The sequence below is a fragment of the Neomonachus schauinslandi genome, chromosome 16, assembly GCF_002201575.2.
Source record: "Neomonachus schauinslandi chromosome 16, ASM220157v2, whole genome shotgun sequence".
NCBI classification, from domain to species: Eukaryota; Metazoa; Chordata; class Mammalia; order Carnivora; family Phocidae; genus Neomonachus; species Neomonachus schauinslandi.
Window position 1 is genome coordinate 52,512,613 of NC_058418.1, and position 17,731 is coordinate 52,530,343.

The 17,731-nt window shown below is 45.8% G+C and overlaps 1 protein-coding gene and 1 long non-coding RNA gene across 2 annotated transcripts in view; one reads left to right on the forward strand and one right to left on the reverse strand.

Annotated features, from left to right (window-relative positions):
• The first annotated feature begins 3,791 nt into the window (after positions 1-3,791).
• BCO1 (beta-carotene oxygenase 1) overlaps positions 3,792-17,731 on the forward strand; it is a 36,899-nt gene continuing 22,959 nt past the window's right edge. The window contains 3 exon segments of the mRNA XM_021705698.2: positions 3,792-3,934; positions 7,932-8,060; positions 17,118-17,247. Of these exon segments, the coding sequence (XP_021561373.1) occupies positions 3,871-3,934; positions 7,932-8,060; positions 17,118-17,247 (323 nt within the window). The 5' untranslated portion in view covers positions 3,792-3,870.
• Positions 10,396-17,731, reverse strand: part of LOC110594208 — a 52,424-nt gene continuing 45,088 nt past the window's right edge. The window contains exon 4 of the long non-coding RNA XR_002481196.2: positions 10,396-10,420. This is a non-coding gene — a long non-coding RNA (uncharacterized LOC110594208). The remainder of the gene's footprint in view (positions 10,421-17,731) is intronic.

Sequence of the window (17,731 nt, forward strand, 5' to 3'; positions counted from 1 at the left end):
TGTTTACGAAGAGGGAAGATGAACATTCAACATGAAGGCTGTCCCGTGAACTACTGCAGGACCCCTAAGCCCTTTGGGAAATGTGTGTCCTTTGGGATATGAAGACACTGCCTCCCAACAAAAAGAACATCATGGGAGTGAAGAAGGCAGAACTGAGTCTCATTAACCACCTCTATAACTCCAAAGCTTGGCAACTAGTCAGTGTATGTTCAAAGAAGGCACAGAATTATTTTCCTGCTTCATTCACTGCTATATTTCCAGCACATAGTAGGTGTTTAGTAAATATATGTTGAATGAATAAATGAATGTGGGGGGTGAATGAATGTTGCACTGCCTGTAGCCAACACTGCAGGTTGCCTGTCCCAAGCCATTCCCTCCTTGTTCCTTGCTAATGGATTCCTGGTGTGAGTCTGGTGGCAACATGCTGCCCAGGAAGACTCCTGATGGGTTTAAAAAAATCAGGGCACAGCTACTCCTCCTTGCCAGGAATTGGTCTAGGGGGGGTCATGGGACACCATTTAGCCAATGAGACTAAGAGAAAAATCTGCTCAGGGGATTCTGGGAAAGGTTTTCCTTGGCATAAAGAGAGGGAGCTATAAGAAGGAAATGCCTCCTTTTCCCCCCATTATGTGTTTCTGCTTTAGCACGTTATTATGGAAGGACATGATTCCTGGGTTGAAAGCAATCACTCATAAGCAAAACTGAGCAAGCCCAAGGATGAGAAGCCATCCCCCTGAGGATGGCACTGTGGTGCCTGGTGAGATGGTCCGGATGAGCTTCTGGGCCGCCCAGGATCCCCAGATGCCTTGCTGTCTGAGACAAAGTCACATCCTCAGGGTTTCTGCAGATATTCTGTTACTTCCAGCCAAAGCATCTTCCCTTAACTCTTTGAACCTTCATGATATCATTATGAGCTGAATTGTGTCTTCCTCTTCCCCACCCCAAGATTCACATTTTGGAGCACCTCGGAATGTAACTGCGTTTGGAGACAGAGCCTTTAAAGAGGTGATTAAATTAAAATGAGTCCATTAGGGTGGGCCCTAATCCACCATGACTGGTGTCCTCATAAGAAGAGGAAATTTGGACACACAGCCAGGGATACATATGCCCAGAGGATGACCATGTAAGGACACGGTGAGAAAGATGGCCATCTACACCAGGGAGAGAGGCCTCAGAAGAAGCCAGCCCTGCTAACACTTTGATTTTGGGCTTCCAGCCTCCAGAAGTGTAAGAAAGCAAACTTGTGCTATTTAAGCCACCCAGTGGTACTTTGTTATGGTAGCCCTAGAAAACTAATACAGATAGCCTTTGTTATGATCAATTTATTATCCCCATTATCAAAAAATCCTGACCTCAACATATAATTGTCCCCAGGGTACAGTTGGGGCCTGAATAAAGAAAGCTGGCCTTGGTTTCTCAGTATTATATAACAGGGCAATGATGTCAACCCAAGACTGGCCCTCGTGCATCCTCCACCCATCGACACATCTACCCATTACTTCATTCCACAAAAATCTAGCAAACATCCATCATGCATAGGCACTGAGTAGAATTGTCACAGAGTGTATACTTTGGAGTCAGGCTGCCCAGCTTGGCTTCCTAATTGTCTCCTAGACGCTGTGTGACCTAAGGCAAGTTGGTTTTCTTTCCTGACTTTTTACATCTCTAGAATGATGCTAAGAATACCCGTCTCATAGGATTATATAAAGTCAGAGCAAGCTAGTGCACGTAGAATACTTTGCAAAGCACTGGACTCAGAGAAGGTGCTTGATATGGATGGGGGCCATTGCTTTGCTGGATGCACAAAACGCACAAGAAAGACACGGTCATGTTTTCCCTTCTGTAATTTCAGTATTGTCCTCCCCACAAACCCTGTGGCCCAGGTATTGCCACCCTGTTTCACAGAGTAAAGTGAGGTTCAGAGGGGTTGTCACAACAGTCACACTTTTTTTTTTTTTAAAGATTTTATTTATTTATTTGAGAGAGAGAGAGCATGAGAGCGGGGAGGGTCAGAGGGAGAAGCAGACTCCCCACCGAGCAGGGAGCCCGATGCGGGACTCGATCCCTGGACTCCAGGATCATGACCTGAGCTGAAGGCAGTCGCCTAACCAACTGAGCCACCCAGGTGCCCCACAGTCACACTTTTTAAATCACAGCCCTGAAATCCCAGTAGATCTTCTGACTTTAGCTCTTTTCTCTTTTTTTTCCTGCACCAGAGCTGCTGCCTCTCATGGTGCAAATTTTTTCCTGAGCCCATGGTTTATGCCAGACATTCTCATTTAACCCCCACGAAGACACAGCTTTCAGAACCTAGGAATAATAACCCTGACATGGATCCACATGTTTAGACCAGGCAGAAGAATAAACTGGCAAGTTACGGGACTGAATGGAAAATGTGGGTTAAAGGGAATGCCTTCTGAGCAAATGGGGAAGAAAGGGTAATAATAATTGGTAGTGTTTGGGCCCAGGTGCTTTTGCTAGACCCTTGATTTACAATACTTTGGGATTTTGATATCATTACACCCCCATTTTACAGTTAAGGAAATGGAAGCTCAGAGAGGATAAGGCAGACACATAGAAAAGGGAAGAATCTGAATCTAGTATCAACCCAAACACGCAGCATCTTCGCCTGGACCAGGGCTCCTCAACAGCTGCCGAGAATCAGAATCATCCAAGACATGTTTAAGACCACCCAGGGCTGGACTCCCCCTTGAGAGATCCTGCATCAGTGGGTGTGTAGTGAGGCTCAGCGCTGGACCCTGAGCGCATGCAGCCAGGTGATTGGAGTGTGCAGCCGGGGGTGGGCGCGCAGCCAGACCAGGCAGCTGTCCGGACCGGGCTCCCAGATCCAGGAACGCGGTCTCAGCCCAGACCTGACAAGAACTGTACTCAGCAGCCACGTAAAGACCAGCACCACACCCTGTCTTCCTCTACCCAGAAAGGAAACAGCTGCTGCTTTCTTTAAGCAAGAGGAGTACAGAAGAGTCCATTAACTCATCAACATTCAAAGCCACTTGAATATGGATTTTAGGCAATGGCATCACACCAAGAGGCACAAATACAGGGGACTCTGAAATCACAGATGGGCATCCTTTCTAGCTCCTGTTACACCAGGAAGTCGAACTGACATTTGTTTTTTTGTTTTGTTTTGTTTTATTACAATTCCTCACTGTCCTCAAGTAGAGTTTTTGGTTCCCTATATTTATGGTTTAAATGGGTAAACATTTTGTGTTTACTTCTCCAAAAAAGAAATATCATAAATTAAGTTGCTCTTTGAATACGAATTTTTAAGGAGGGGGAGGCTCAGGGACCTTTATTCAAAACAAAACAAAAGCGCTCTCTCTGCTGAAGAAGTTCCCACCATGTGCAGAAGGAATTCTAGCGATTGATGCACTCTCGGCTCCCCTAATCCCAGGTCCTGATAGTTTCTGTTCTTGTTCTGATCATAAATCGTCTCCACCTCCTGGGCTGGATTATTTCAGGCTGCATACCTACACAGAATGCACCCACTGAATTATCCCGCCAATTTAAACCCAGCAGAAGACTAGCTTTTCTTGCTTAAGCCAGAGTGGAACTGGAAAGGGAGTTGGGGATACAATAAGAGGGTTAAAGTTTAGACAGGACTCAGGGTGGGGAATTGACTTTTGACCACAGATAAAGAACGCCAACGCAGCTTCCCCCCCCCCCCCCCCCCGGTGTGCGAAGAGATACCAGGCTCTCAGGGCATCGGGAGGGAAGGAGATGTAAGAGAAGGAAGCTGCAGCAGAGCAGAAAGGAAAGAAAAGGAGGAGCCGAAAAGCAAGCAGTTGCCTTGAACACAGCAGAGTGTCTGCTCACTGTCAATATCACTCCCGCTCAGCGTGCCATGCCATGGATATAATATTTGGCAGAAATAAGAAGGAGCAGCTGGAACCTGTGAGGGCCAAAGTGACAGGTGAGCGTTTCGTAAAGATGGCGGGCTCTTCTTATGTGTTTAGACATACACTTTTTTTCTGTTTATGAAAGTAATATTTATTGTAAATTATTTTTGGAAAATCTGGAAAACAGTATATAGTGGGGAATGATCCACAATCCAGACATATTCTCTGTAAAAATCTAGGTGTGCTTTTTATGCACTGAAACTGTTTCCAGGGAGAGGGAGAGTCGTTCTCACTACTTCAGGGGAAGAGCCTGGGGAGGCTATGACTGGCATGGATACAATGGAATTATTCGGCAAAGTGTGGCCCATTCCAAGTGGGCGGTACCTTTGTGCAAATATGTGCAACCTAAGTTAATTTCAAAATGGCATGAGACGTGCACGTGGTGGGCTCCCACTTTCGCGTGTGCAAGCCGGAGGGCGTGCAGAGCATGTCTTGATTTCCTCGCAGGAGCCCACAGCGTGATCTGGGCCCTCGAGTACCTGCAGAGCCGTAAGTCCAACAGACCCAGAGTGGGACCCTCCATGGGAGAATTCCTTTATCAGGCTTTGTGTCTCATTTCCTTCATCTGTTATTTCTCTGGCTCTCTCCTTCTATGCTGTCCCTGAGAAGGGCGAGTGAGCTGGCTTAGGCACATAGGCGGTTTCATCTTCAGATACTCGGATCTGGAGGTTTTTCCTGAGTGAGCATTTCTCTGTGAGGAAATTCGGATTGGAGCTTTTCAACCAAGAAATTGCCTTGGAAGGCTTTTCAAAGAATAGCTTTTATGTTTGTTTTTCTCTGATTACGAAGGTAACGTAGGATCTATATGTGTGTGTTTTATGTATAGGTACATATATAAAAACTTGGAAGTGCTAATGGGAACACAGGGAAATAAAATCAGCTGTATTTTCATCTCAAGCACTCCTAATATTGGAGTATTTTAAGTTTTTAAAAGATAGAGATTGTATAGACTACAAATATTTTTTTCAAAAACAAATGTATATTTACTATTAATTTTTTATTTTAAAAAAGAGAGCCTCCAATAGCTATCCTTTTATGTTCGGGGGTGCCATGAACATGTTGCCCATAAGCGTTATGTTTAATGACTGCATGGAAATCCTTGGAAATTTTAGAAAGCCGGAATCCTAGAACCTGCAGATCTGAGTGGACCCCTGGATCCAGATCAGCTCTTCTCCCCACCTCCACCCTACACCTGCAGCTTCCCCAACACCTGGGCGCTTGTTAGAATCACGAATTCCTGGGCCCACTCCAGACCCATGGAATCAGATATGCTGGGGGCGGAACCCAGCAATCTGTGTTTCTGCAAGCCCTCTGGCTGCTTCCAAGTGTGAGAACCACTGCTGTAAATCACGCCTCCGTCCTTGAGGGAAGCTGAGGGCTGGAGAGGGGCTGCAACTTGCCCAAGGCCAGGGCAGCCAGTGAAGGACAGGCTCCCAACCCTCAGTCCAGGCCTCTAGTCCTGGGTCAAGTCTAATCATTGGCCAACTGCTAACTAAAGATTGTGCCTGTGTGGCCATGTCTGCCCACAGAGGCCATGTCCAGGCTTCATGTTGGGCTGTGCATTGTTAGCTCTGAGACCTCCTTGGCCAGTTACTTAAGCATTTCCTGCCTCAGTTCCCTCTTATGTCAAACAGTCCGCGTGTACCTACCACATAGGGTTGCTGCCATGATTATATGATTTAATGCCACCTGCCCCCCAGTGCCTGGCACATGGTGCTCAATATGTGTTCTATCTAGGGCTTTGACTGTGCTTAGATTCATCTCTCTCTGCTCTGCCTCATCTGCTCCTTCTCCTGCAACTGGGTCTCTGTGAATAGCCCCACTATTCACTTAGTTGCCCAAGGCAGGAGACTTGGGGGCACTTGGGGTGCTCCCTCCCCTCTCCCCCCTATTCACTCAGACTCCCAGTCCTGTCCATTCCACATCCTCCAACTCTCTGTTCTGTTGTTTCTCTCCACCCTCTCTCTGGTCTTCCCACCTCTTCTTGGCTCCTCCTCCCACCACACTCTACACCACAGAGACAACTTTTGAAACCCCAAATCTGAGCATATTACATTCATGTGAGCTGTCCAGAAGAGGTAGATCCTTAGAAAGTAGATGAGTGGTTTTCAGGAGGACAGGACTTTGTTTTGGGGTGATAGAATGTTCTGGAACTAGATGGTGATGATTGCATAACATTGTGAATATATTAAAAACCCTTGAATTGTATACCTTAAAATGGTGGATTTTTTTGTTGTTGTTATGTGAATTTTATCTCAAGAAAAAAATTGCACACGCACAAAAATCAGATCCTCTCATTCCCTGTTTTAACTGGCCAAGTTGTACCATTCTTCTGAGTGTCTAATCAAAGCCCTTGGTGTGGTCTCATTGACCTTTGTCACATGGTCTCTGCTTAGCTCTCCAACCTCAATGCTTAGGCTTCCTCACTCGAAAATTGCAGACCAGTCTTGCTAAACAACTGGCACATCTCCTGGTCTTTGACCTGGTCTTTGATCTCTTGGTTCAGGTTCCCCCAGAGATAAGAATTCAGATGTAAGTAGTTTAATTTGGGATGTGATCCCAAGAAACACTGGGAGGGAAACCAATAAAAGGGCATTGTCAAGCCACTGACCACTGTGAGCCGTCAGAGCTGAGCCCTCTGGGCATAGTGTAAAACATGCCTCATATTGTCCCAGCTGAGGGCGAAGAAGTGGTGACAAGTGATGCCCAACTCCCCATCCATCTTTAGGTGACAGCCACTTCCAGGGGCATTAACTCCAGGGTGTTCCAGCTTGCCCAGTGTGTGGGCAGATCATCTCCTGCAGTGAAAACAAAGCCTTCAGGCAGAGAGCTGCAGGTAGTGGCAGAAAGCAACCTTCAGGGAGAGGCCAGTGCCAAGAGGACAAGGGTGGGGCACCAACAGCGTCTGTTCCAGGACCCTACCTCTAGAGCTGTGCTGTTCAACAGAGATATAATGCATGCCACATGCATAGTTTTAAATTTCCTAATAGCCACACTCAAAAAGGTTAAAAAAAAAAAGTGAATTTTAACTGTATATTTTTTAAGGCAACATATCCAAAATATTATAAGTTCAACATGTAATCAATATTTTTTAAATTGCTATTGAGATATTTTACATTTTTTTTCATACTTAGCCTTTGAAATTCAGTGTGTATTTTACACTTTACAGCACATCTCTGTTCAGACTGGCCAGGTTTCAAGTCCTCCGTGGCCACATGAGACCGGTGGCTACCATATTGGGCAGCACAGTTCTAGGATGTTCTTTCCCCACCTTTGGAAAGCCACTACCTACTCCCCTTCAAGACTCAGCCAGTGGCTCCTCCAGGAAGCAGGCCCAACCCTCCTGCTCTCACCCCACCTGGAGGTGAGGTTCTCTTCCACACAGCCCCCTTGCTGAGCCTGTCACATTGCCTTCCTTTATTGTGGTGTGGTTTGGGTGTCTGTTCATCCGTCTGCTCGGTGGGTAGCGAGCAACTTGAGGACAGGGATGACGTCAGTTCATCTCGGTATCCTCACTGCTGGCACAATCCAGGCATATCCTACCCTTTCTGGAAGCGACTGCTGAAGGAATGAGTGGGTGCAGTGAGTCGTGTTGGGTCTGTGACCTCAATTCCTTTCCACGGCCACATCTCGTAGCTTTTTGGTTGGGATGTGCAAATTGGAAACAAAACATTCTTTTTTTTATCTTTTTTTTTATTCTTATGTTAATCCCCATACATTACATCATTAGTTTTAGATGAAGTGTTCCATGATTCATTGTTTGTGCATAACACCCAGTGCTCCATGCAGAATGTGCCCTCCTCAATACCCACCACCAGGCTAACCCATCCTCCCACCCCCCTCCCCTCTAGAACCCTGTTTGTTTTTCAGAGTCCATCGTCTCTCATGGTTCGTCTACCCCTCCGATTTCCCCCGCTTCATTCTTCCCCTCCCGCTACCTTCTTCTTCTTTTTTTTTTCCTTAACATATATTGCATTATTTGTGGAAACAAAACATTCTTTCTCTTAACAGGCAGGATTCCCACATGGCTGCAGGGCACCCTGCTGCGCAACGGGCCTGGAATGCACACAGTGGGGGAGACTAGATACAACCATTGGTTTGATGGCCTGGCCTTGCTCCACAGCTTCACAATTAGAGACAGTAAGAGTACTGTGTTGGTTTGCCGTTGCTGCTGTAAAGACAACCACAAATTTAGTAGCTTAAAACAGCACTAATTTATTCTTACAGTTATGAAAGTCAAGTCAAAACTGGGCTAAAATCAAGGTGTTGGAGGCTCCAGGGAGATAGCCCATTTCCCTGCCTTTTCCGGCTTCTAGAGGCTGCCTGCATTCCTTGGCTTGTGGCCCCAGCTGCACCTGCAAAAGCAGCAGAGCATCTTGCACACCTGCTCTCTCTCCCTCACTCTCCCCACTTCCCTCACTTCCATAATCAGTTCCTTCTCTGATCTTCCTGTCTGCCTCTTATAAGGACCTTTGTGATGGTATTGGGCCCACCCAGATAATCCAGGATCATCTCCCTTCTCAAAACCTTTAATATAATCATGTCAGCATTGCCCTATAAGGTAACAACTTCATAGGTTTCAGGGATTAGAACATGGACATCTTGGAGAGGCCATCATTCCGCCAACCACAAGCACAAACCTCCCTGGAAAGGTGGCCAAGGTTCTCTTTCAGAGAGCCTAACCTGCAAAATGATATGCATTCTCATTAGGATGGGTGAGAGCAGGAGGAGATTACTGGCTTTGGACTCAGACATGCCTCAAATCAGAATAGGAAGAGAACAGAGCTGAAAGGAACAGAGCTGAGTAGATTGCTCACCAGGCAAGGGAGACCAGTCATTCAAGCCACAAGTTCAGTGGCTCTCCCAGAGGGGAGACTGAAATGGCTGAATAAGGCAGAATTCTGGGTTCAGGTGACTGGCTCATGAGGTGGATGGTAAACTCTTTGTTGTTGGCCATGAAGCTGCTGTATGTCACAACAGCACGCTCTGAGTTCCTAAAGAGGTCTGGGATGGGTCACCTGAGGCTTTAGCAGGCTCAGAGTCACATGCTGGGGAAGTTCGTGTCCTAATGCTTCAGCTTGGTGACATTTTTCTTTAAACCCTGCATTCCAGCATGACAAACAGATCACTTCACCTCCCTTGGCCTCCGTGTCCACTGCAGTAAAAAGAGCTTGATGATCGCCTCTGGAGAGCTGTCATGATCATTAGAAGGGCCAGGTATCTAGCAAGGGCCTGACACCTGGTAGGCACAGAATAGATTGAAAACCACCATCACTGTCACTGGGTTTGAATCCTGTCTTCATCCTAGCTAACATGTAGCCATGCTGTGTGACCTTGGCCAAGTTACTGACCCTTTCTCTGTCTCCTCATCTGTAAAATGGAGATATCAGGAATGTGGAATTTAAGGAATTTAAAGGCATTAATATGTGTAAGGAGCTTTGTATAATACCTGGCACAGAACATGTGCTCAATAAGCATTAGTGTTATTTTTGCTTAATTACTATTTCGTCTAAGCCAGTCAGCAATTATTTTTTGGGGGCAGACTCTATGCCAGTGGCTTGCTCTAAGATTTCATGAATAGAGACCCCATGTGTGAAAACCATGAGCTCTGAGTTTGCAAAAACTTAACAGATTTTACTGAGACTCAGCTACAGAGTGAGTTCCATATTTGCTGACAGCTCTAAGCCTTAACAGTCCCCTCCTCTCCTGACAGAAGTTACCAATGATTCCTAGGGACATCAACGCTGTTCTGGATGACGTGCATGAAAGGTAAAAGTACACTGGCTTCCTTTCCAGAAGGCCCTGCTTTGCCATGCTGTCAGGTCCCTTGTGGTCCATTTCAGGTGCTCACATTAGCACTGCGTGGGAGGTGTGCTTTGTCCTCTCTTTGCAGACGCGGAAATGGGAACTTTAGAGAGGTTGAGTGACTTAACTGAGCAAGGTCACTGACGTAGGGCTAGGATCTGACTTGTTTTGTCTAGGGTTCAAGTTTGCAACCATCCCTGCTCTCCTCCTCCCACCCCCACACATCCCCCTGAGAAACGGCAGGTAGCTTAAGTGAGCCCTCACAGCTTACTGAATGGTGGTTTCCACATCCTTCCATAGAGACTCTGGGGACAAGAGAACCAGTAGGGGATGACCAATCCATGGCTGTCTTTCAGAAGCATGGCTGCCATCCACCAAAATCCTTGAGTGGGCTAAACAGGCACATGACCAAAGTTAACCCATGCTGCTTAGACTTTCTAAAGGTTTCTAGTAGATTTTCAAACTAAAAATCCATTGTCAAAGGTAAGTACCTATTTTATTTCTTTTATGGGATGGTCAGTTAGGTGTGACCACAAAAGGATACAGAGAGAGGCTTGGGAACAAAGCCTATTATACTCACAGGTCCTAGGAGGCACGGCATGTCACAGCGGTCCACAGTGGATAGCAACAGGGTGGTCCAGAGGCAGAAGACAGGAGCAGGGGAAGCACATAGGCAATGGCCTGTACTGGGGTTTCTGAGGGAAAGACAAGATGGAACAGAGTAAACAGCTTAGGATCAGCTGGTGTGAATAGTGCTGGCAGGCTTTGGACTTTGGGGGTGGTCTCTGGTGCTTGGCACCTGGCCCTGGGGTGATGAAGGCAGAGGAATATTGCTTCCTGGAGTGCATGGGCCAGAGAGAGGAGATCTGGCTCTGGAATGGTTAGTTTTCATCTCACAGATATGCTGGGCCTTTTGCTACCTCTAAGAATTGGCTAGTCCAGGGAAGGACAGTCTCCTCCAACCAGAAAGGTTTATTAAGATACCAAAACATAATATACAGAAAAATTTTTAAAAAATATGCAATAGCATGAAAGACTCGATTCTATGCATAATCTGGAACTGGCTGGAAAATGGGAAGTACAGAGAGTCCACTCAATTACTCGTCCTTCCCCATCCTGCTCTTGAACCTGGCCTGTGTTGAAGGTACATGCCCTACTCTGCTTTGCAATGATCAGCTTGCCATTCTCCAGCCTAGGGTGGGAGGCCCCAGAACACAGGGTTTCTGTTCAAATTGTTGTGTCTTCATTACCTGGCACTGGGCCTGGCCCAGAGGGGTGCTAGGAAACTCTTTATGGAGCCCAAATGGCATGAACGAGGTAAAGGTTGTTTTGGGAGAAGGAAGCAATATGTTCCCAGTCGATCTCTTCAACACTCACTACAGGGAGTGCTTGCTGGCCACTGGCCCAAGTGCTTTGTGCCCACCCACAACTCAGCCCTCACTACAGCTTCTGAGGAAGGTACCTCTTGATTTTACAGATGAGCCTGACACCCAGAGAGGCTAAGTAACTCGCCCAAAGGCACACAGCTAGGAAGTGGTGGATGTCAGATATAAACCCAATGCTCTCTAAATCTAGAATCTCATGACCGAAGATTTATGCTGTTCTGCTCTGCTTCCCCCTCTTGCTGGCTACCCTCCCTCCTCATCTCTCCAGCCCAATCCTCTCAAGGCTGTCAGATTGCCAACATTAGTGCGGCACAGCCTGGCCTCATCTCTCCTCTCCTCTACAACTTTCAATGGCTCCCCACTCAACTCCCCAAGAGTAGAAACACAAACCAAAAATGTTAAGTACTACTATACATGATTCAAGAGGACATGCACAGGGTGAGCAGGGTTCTCTGATTTACAGATAACACAAAGCCAATATTTCTCAAAAGGTGGTTTGTGTACCTCTTACATCGGAATCCCTTAGGATTAAAACTCCAAATTCTGAGACCCCACCCAGGGCTGAGTGAATCATAATCCTGAAGGGCACAGTCAGAGTATCGGTGTTTCTTTTTTTTTTTTTTTTTAAAGATTTTATTTATTTATTTGAGAGAGAGAATGAGACAGAGAGAGAGAGAGAGCATGAGGGGGGGAGGGTCAGAGGGAGAAGCAGACTCCCTGCCGAGCAGGGAGTCCGATGCGGGACTCGATCCCGGGACTCTCAGGATCATGACCTGAGCCGAAGGCAGTCACTTAACCAACTGAGCCACCCAGGCACCCCAGAGTATCGGTGTTTCTAACACATCTCCTGGATGGCCCTGAGCACACTGAGGTTTCAGAAAACCTCTGCAGTGAGCTGGTGCAGCCACTCTGGAAAGTAGTATGGAGGTTCCTCAAAAAGTTGAAAATAGAGCTACCCTACAACCCAGCAATTGCACTACTGGGTATTTACCCCAAAGATACAAATGTAGTGATCTGAAGGGGCATGTGCACCCCAATGTTTATAGCAGTAATGTCCACAATAGCCAAACTATGGAAAGAGCCTAGATGTCCATCGACAGATGAATGGATAAAGGAGATGTGGTGTACACACACACACACACACACACACACACACACACACACACACAATGGAATATTATGCAGCCATCAAAAAATGAAATCTTGCCATTTGCAACGACATTGATTGAACTAGAGGGTATTATGCTAAGCAAAATAAGTCAGTCAGAGAAAGACAATTATCATATGATCTCACTGATATGAGGAATTTGAGAAACAAGACAGGATCATAGGGGAAGGGAGGGAAAAATGAAACAAGATGAAGCCAGAGAGGGAGACAAACCATAAGAGACTCTTAATCTCAGGAAACAAACTGAGGGTTGCTGGAGGGGAGAGGGGTGGGTGGGATGGGGTGGCTGGGTGATGGACATTGGGGAGGGTATGTGCTATGGTGAGTGCTGTGAATTGTGTGAGACTGATGAATCACAGACCTGTACCCCTGAAACAAATAATACATTATGTGTTAATAAAAAAAAAAAAAGAAAACCTCTGCAGTGAACCTCCAGTCTCGCTGCCCTATCCCACCCAAGACCAAGTTCATCAGCGCATCGTGGAGGTGGGGCTGAGGCTTCTGCCACTGTTTCAAAGCACCAGGTGATGAGTGTACAGCCAGCATGGAAAACCCAAATCAGTAAGAAAAGACTGGAATAAGAAAGCAGAAAGATAGAAAAATGGTTTGTGGCCTTCAGCAGAAACCAGTGAAAGTTAATGTTTTAAAAACCTAAGATTTAACTAAAGGACCAGAGTGGAGGAGAAGCCAGACAGACAAAGGGTATATAGGAGTGCTCTTTTTTGTAAGTCTAAAATAATTTCAGTTTTTGTTTTTGTTTTTTTTTTTTAAAGTAGGCTTCACGCCCAGCACAGGGCTTGAACTCATCACCCTGAGATCAAGACCTGAGCTGAGATCGAGTTTCGGACACTCAACCAAATGAGCCACCCAGGCACCCTTAAAATTATTTCAAAATTAAAAATTTTTATAAAGCAGGCATAGAGATGAATGAACTCAAGTCTCCCTCAGCAGTACATTTCGATAATTTTTTATTTAGAGGCAAGGTTGTTGTCCCACGAGGATTTGAACACGTGAATTCCAAGAGCCAGCATCACCAAGGTTTAGAGACAAAAAGCTCTCCAGAATTTAGGCTTTTCCGAAGCTTTTTCAATTATTATAGCTCTAAACTAGCCTTTTGGAAGTTTTCTTAAATTGGAGGTAGATATATATATATATATATAAAATCTCCCACTCCCTCCAGAATATCAAACTTGACCCAATTCTAGAAGATTCCAGGCAGGAGCACATCTGTTTACTTGTGTCCCTTTAGAAGGAATGTGGCTAATTGGGGCTCACCAGGGAGCAAGGTTCTGAGGAATGTGTGGTGGCCTTCTTTAATCTCAGCCTCAGAGTTGAGTGTCAGCTTTGACTAATTCCAGAGTCATGTTTTCCTGTGGCCCCTGAGCCCTCCACGTGTGCTCTGAGGCTGGTTGTTTATAGGAAATGGGCCACCTGCTGACAGCCAGCCTGGGATGGGTGTTTACATTTCAAGTGAACTTAATTCAGCATTTTAGGGAAAGCACCTTAGCCAGTGCTTGTAGGTGGTGACCCTCAGAGAGTGACCAGCGAAGGACAGGCTGATTCAGGGGGAGACCAGGGTGCCGTGAAGTAGGGTCTATGTAGCATGTGGCCAAAGACCAGTGTGTGTGGCCTCACCAACCCCCAGCTGAGTCTTCCTGCCTCCAGGATTTTGTTGGACAATTCCAAATTTCCACAGCCATTACTTAGCAAGTGCATGCTGTGTACCAATGGGCCTAACTCCTTGTATCATCCCATCTCATTTAAAACTGCCAATCCTATCTGGGGAGGGCTGCATGATCCCTAAATTCCAGTTGAGAAAACTGAGGTTCAGTGAGATAAAGAGACTCACCCAAGGTCACATGGCTGGGATTAGGACTAACCCTGGAACCAAAGCCTGCCCACTCTACCCACTGCATCTCAGTAGCATATGTAGCTTTTATTGAGCACCTACTATGTGCTGAATGCTTTACAGGCCTTAAGCATCACAGCAACTCCATAAGAAACATATCATGATCCTCACATCAGAGCAGAGAGGACCAAGTGTTGACTCTGACACGAGGTCAAGTGCATGGTCAGTAGATGACAGAGTAGGATTCATAGCCACTTGGAGACCTGAATCCCCTCAGGGGTAGAGATGTGACTACGCTGCTCGCCCCCACTTCCTGGCCCACCAAGGTGATTAATAGATACTGGTTGAACACACAAACCCAGGGCTGGGTTAACTCAAAGTCATTCCTCCCTATTTCTTCCTGCAGGCCCAGAACAGAGCCCCCACTCCTGAAATATCTCAGTGATACTTATTTTCACAGCAGCCACCTGTGAAAAGACGTTTGAGAATAGGATAGCTGGTGATCTTCCCCTGAGCACACACAGTTTACCTCCCAAAGCCTGGAGAAAGAACTAGAAGGTCTTTCATGGTCTCTTCCAATTTTATGAAGACTAGCATCACCATTATTGCTATTATTTCCATCTAGGTGCACAGGCTGGAGTCCTTACCACTGAAACGAACACTCACGTCCTTTGGAGATGGACATGAAAACGCAATCCCGAGAGCAAAACTAATAGAGACTATTAGGGGTCAAAATAGTGGCTCACGGGGCGGGGAGGGGAGAAGCTTGTGACTGGACAAGTTATGAGGGGCCTCCAGGGGGTTCTCATGTTCTGTTAACTAGGATGTAGTTCATATGGGTCGGTTCAGTTTGTGAAGCTTCAGTAAGCCATGCAGTTATGGTAGCCCATTTCCAGAGGTGCGTTTTTAATAACAAGGATCAGACGGAATGGTCAAACTCATGGTGGTGGCTGTGTCAGCTTTGAATCCAGCTTACCCCTCCCTAGCTGTGTGGCTTAAAGCAAGGTACTTAACCTCTCTGTGCCTCAATTTTACTCACTGGAACTGGGCCTGCAGGGTCATGAGTGCCTAAACCCCTTGTACTTCATTTGGTAAGAAATTTGAAACCTTCAAGTGCTTAAATTTTCTTATTTTGTTGTTGATTAGCAAATGACATTAGGTTGATTTTTTCCCCCCCCCTAAAGAACACATTTCTGGTTGATGTATTCTATACACTTCCAATGTTTTAGAATCAAACCAGAAAAAATACACATAAAGTGTCCACACAGTACTTAGCACACATGTGCACAATAAATGTTAGCTCTTAGCCCTGTTTCCTTTCTTAGATATAAAAAGTCACCAGACAAGAATTTCTTGGGAAGGTGTTCCCTCCTAAGCCCATCATCATGACAGTGGATACATGATGGATATTTCTCTAATCAACTTTTATGGGAATGAAATGTCAGTATGACCTGGGCTTTTTGCATATTATATTTGAACCAACATTGGAAGCATATATTATATTATAGCAAAGAATGTATTCTATAGCAGGGAAAAATCAACACGTCACTTGCTAATTAACAGCAAAATTAAATAAAAATTTAAAAACCTAGAGGTTTCAAATTATCCACCAAATGGTTTGAAACCCTCATATATGCCAGTAGAGCCCCCACCCCTTAAACTCATCCCATTCCTGCTGCTTCCAAGTCCCTGCCTCATGCTGAAAACCATGTTACTCAGTCCTGCAGGAGGTGGGCTGCCTTTCCCACCTCCAGGCCTTTGCTTTCAGACTTTCAAGGAAGAGTGAATGGAAATGCGCTACTCTCTCTCCTACTTGCCACCTCCCCAGTCTATGGAGGGCAAATAATTTTATTCATCTTCCAAGGGCCATTTCAAGTCCCACCTCCTCCAGGAAGCCTTTCCTGATCCATCCACTCCCAGCTGAGCCTCCTCAGCTCTCTCCTCTCTTCTCCCCCACCCCTGCTCCCCTTTCTCTTCCAGAAGGAACCTGTGACTATATTATATGACTCTGCAAAGTAAAAGGGTCTTTGCAGATGTGATTAAGTTAAGGACCTTGAGGTGGAGAGATTATCCAGGTGGGCTCAGTGTAATTACAAGCGTCATCACAAGGGAAAGAGGGAGGTCAGAGTCAGAAAAGATGTGACCATAGAATCAGAGGTCAGAGACATGTGACCATATGCCAAGCACTGCAGGCAACTTCTAGAAGCTAGAAAAGCCAGAAATAGATTTCCCTGCTGACACCTTGCTTTTTAGGCCTGTAAGACCCATTCAGGCTACATCTTCCAAAATGGTAAGATAACAAATTTGTGTCATTTTAAGCCACTAAGTTTGTGGTAATTTGTTACAACAGCCATAGGAACCTAATACGGGTCTAGAAACATACATACATTTTCAGGTTGGTCTTGATGAACTGGTCAAGAGTCCCTGCTTGTATGCAGTGAGTTAGATTTTCTCCAGTGTCTATGTGAATGAGACCTCCACACAGGTACTAGCACTTTACCGTATATGGAATCAGGTGCTAGGTCATCCTCTGGCTGTAGTAGGTATCAAATATCACTCCAGGGGCTGAAATGGTCAATGGAAGGTTTCTAGGGCTAAACCAGGTCCTGGGGAAACCCAGCCCAAGTATGAGGCCTTCTGGACCAGTCCTCCAAATCTGGACCTTCTCTAGAGGGATACTAGCATGGTGGAAGAGATGGTCAATGGGCCAGATCAGCACCTCTTGGCAAGGTGACTGAACATGTCTGAGCCTCAGTCCCCTGCTATGTAAATGGAGCTCATATGGATACTTACCTTGCCATATTGTTGTCTCAAGTGAGGAAATGTGTGTGAGAGCTCACTGCAAATGCTCCTTGTAGCCAGCACACACTAAAGGGCACCATCCTACTGAACTCACCTTTCCTTCTGTAATACCCCTACATTGACTGAAATTGACCTTAAAACTGACTGTAAAAGTGTCAGCCTGGATGATTCTGCATCTTCTCTTTTAGGTGAAGTCTATTACAGGAGCAAATACCTGAGAAGTGATACCTACAACGTCAGCATCGAGGCCAACAGGATTGTGGTGTCAGAGTTTGGAACGATGGCCTATCCGGACCCCTGCAAAAACATATTTTCCAAGTAACTGTCTGTTTTGAATCTGGTCATGCTTTTTGATATCCTCGGTGGTCAAAACAACCAGCATCCGCTCCTCTGACAATCCTCTGTAGAGTACATGAAAACCTTTACCTGGCCAGGCTTTGCCCGTCTATGGCACACAGTTCTGGATCACTGATAGCAAGAGGCAAAGGGCATCTGACAGATTATTAGGTATTTTTCCATATGGCTGGTAGGAGAGCAATTTGGAATTATATCTCAAAAATTATAAATGCACGTTCTCTTCAGTCTAGAGATAGGCTTGCTCACGTCTGGAATGGCAAACGTACAATGTTATCCATGGCTGCATCATTTGTTATAATGAGGAACTGAACATAACCCAAGTGCTCATCAACAGAAGGGCAGTTAAATAAATAAGAGTGAAGCTGTACAAGAAAATACCAGGCAGGAGCAAAAAAAAGATGGGGGGTGATGAGGATGCTCCCTATGTGCTGAATGGAAAGATTTC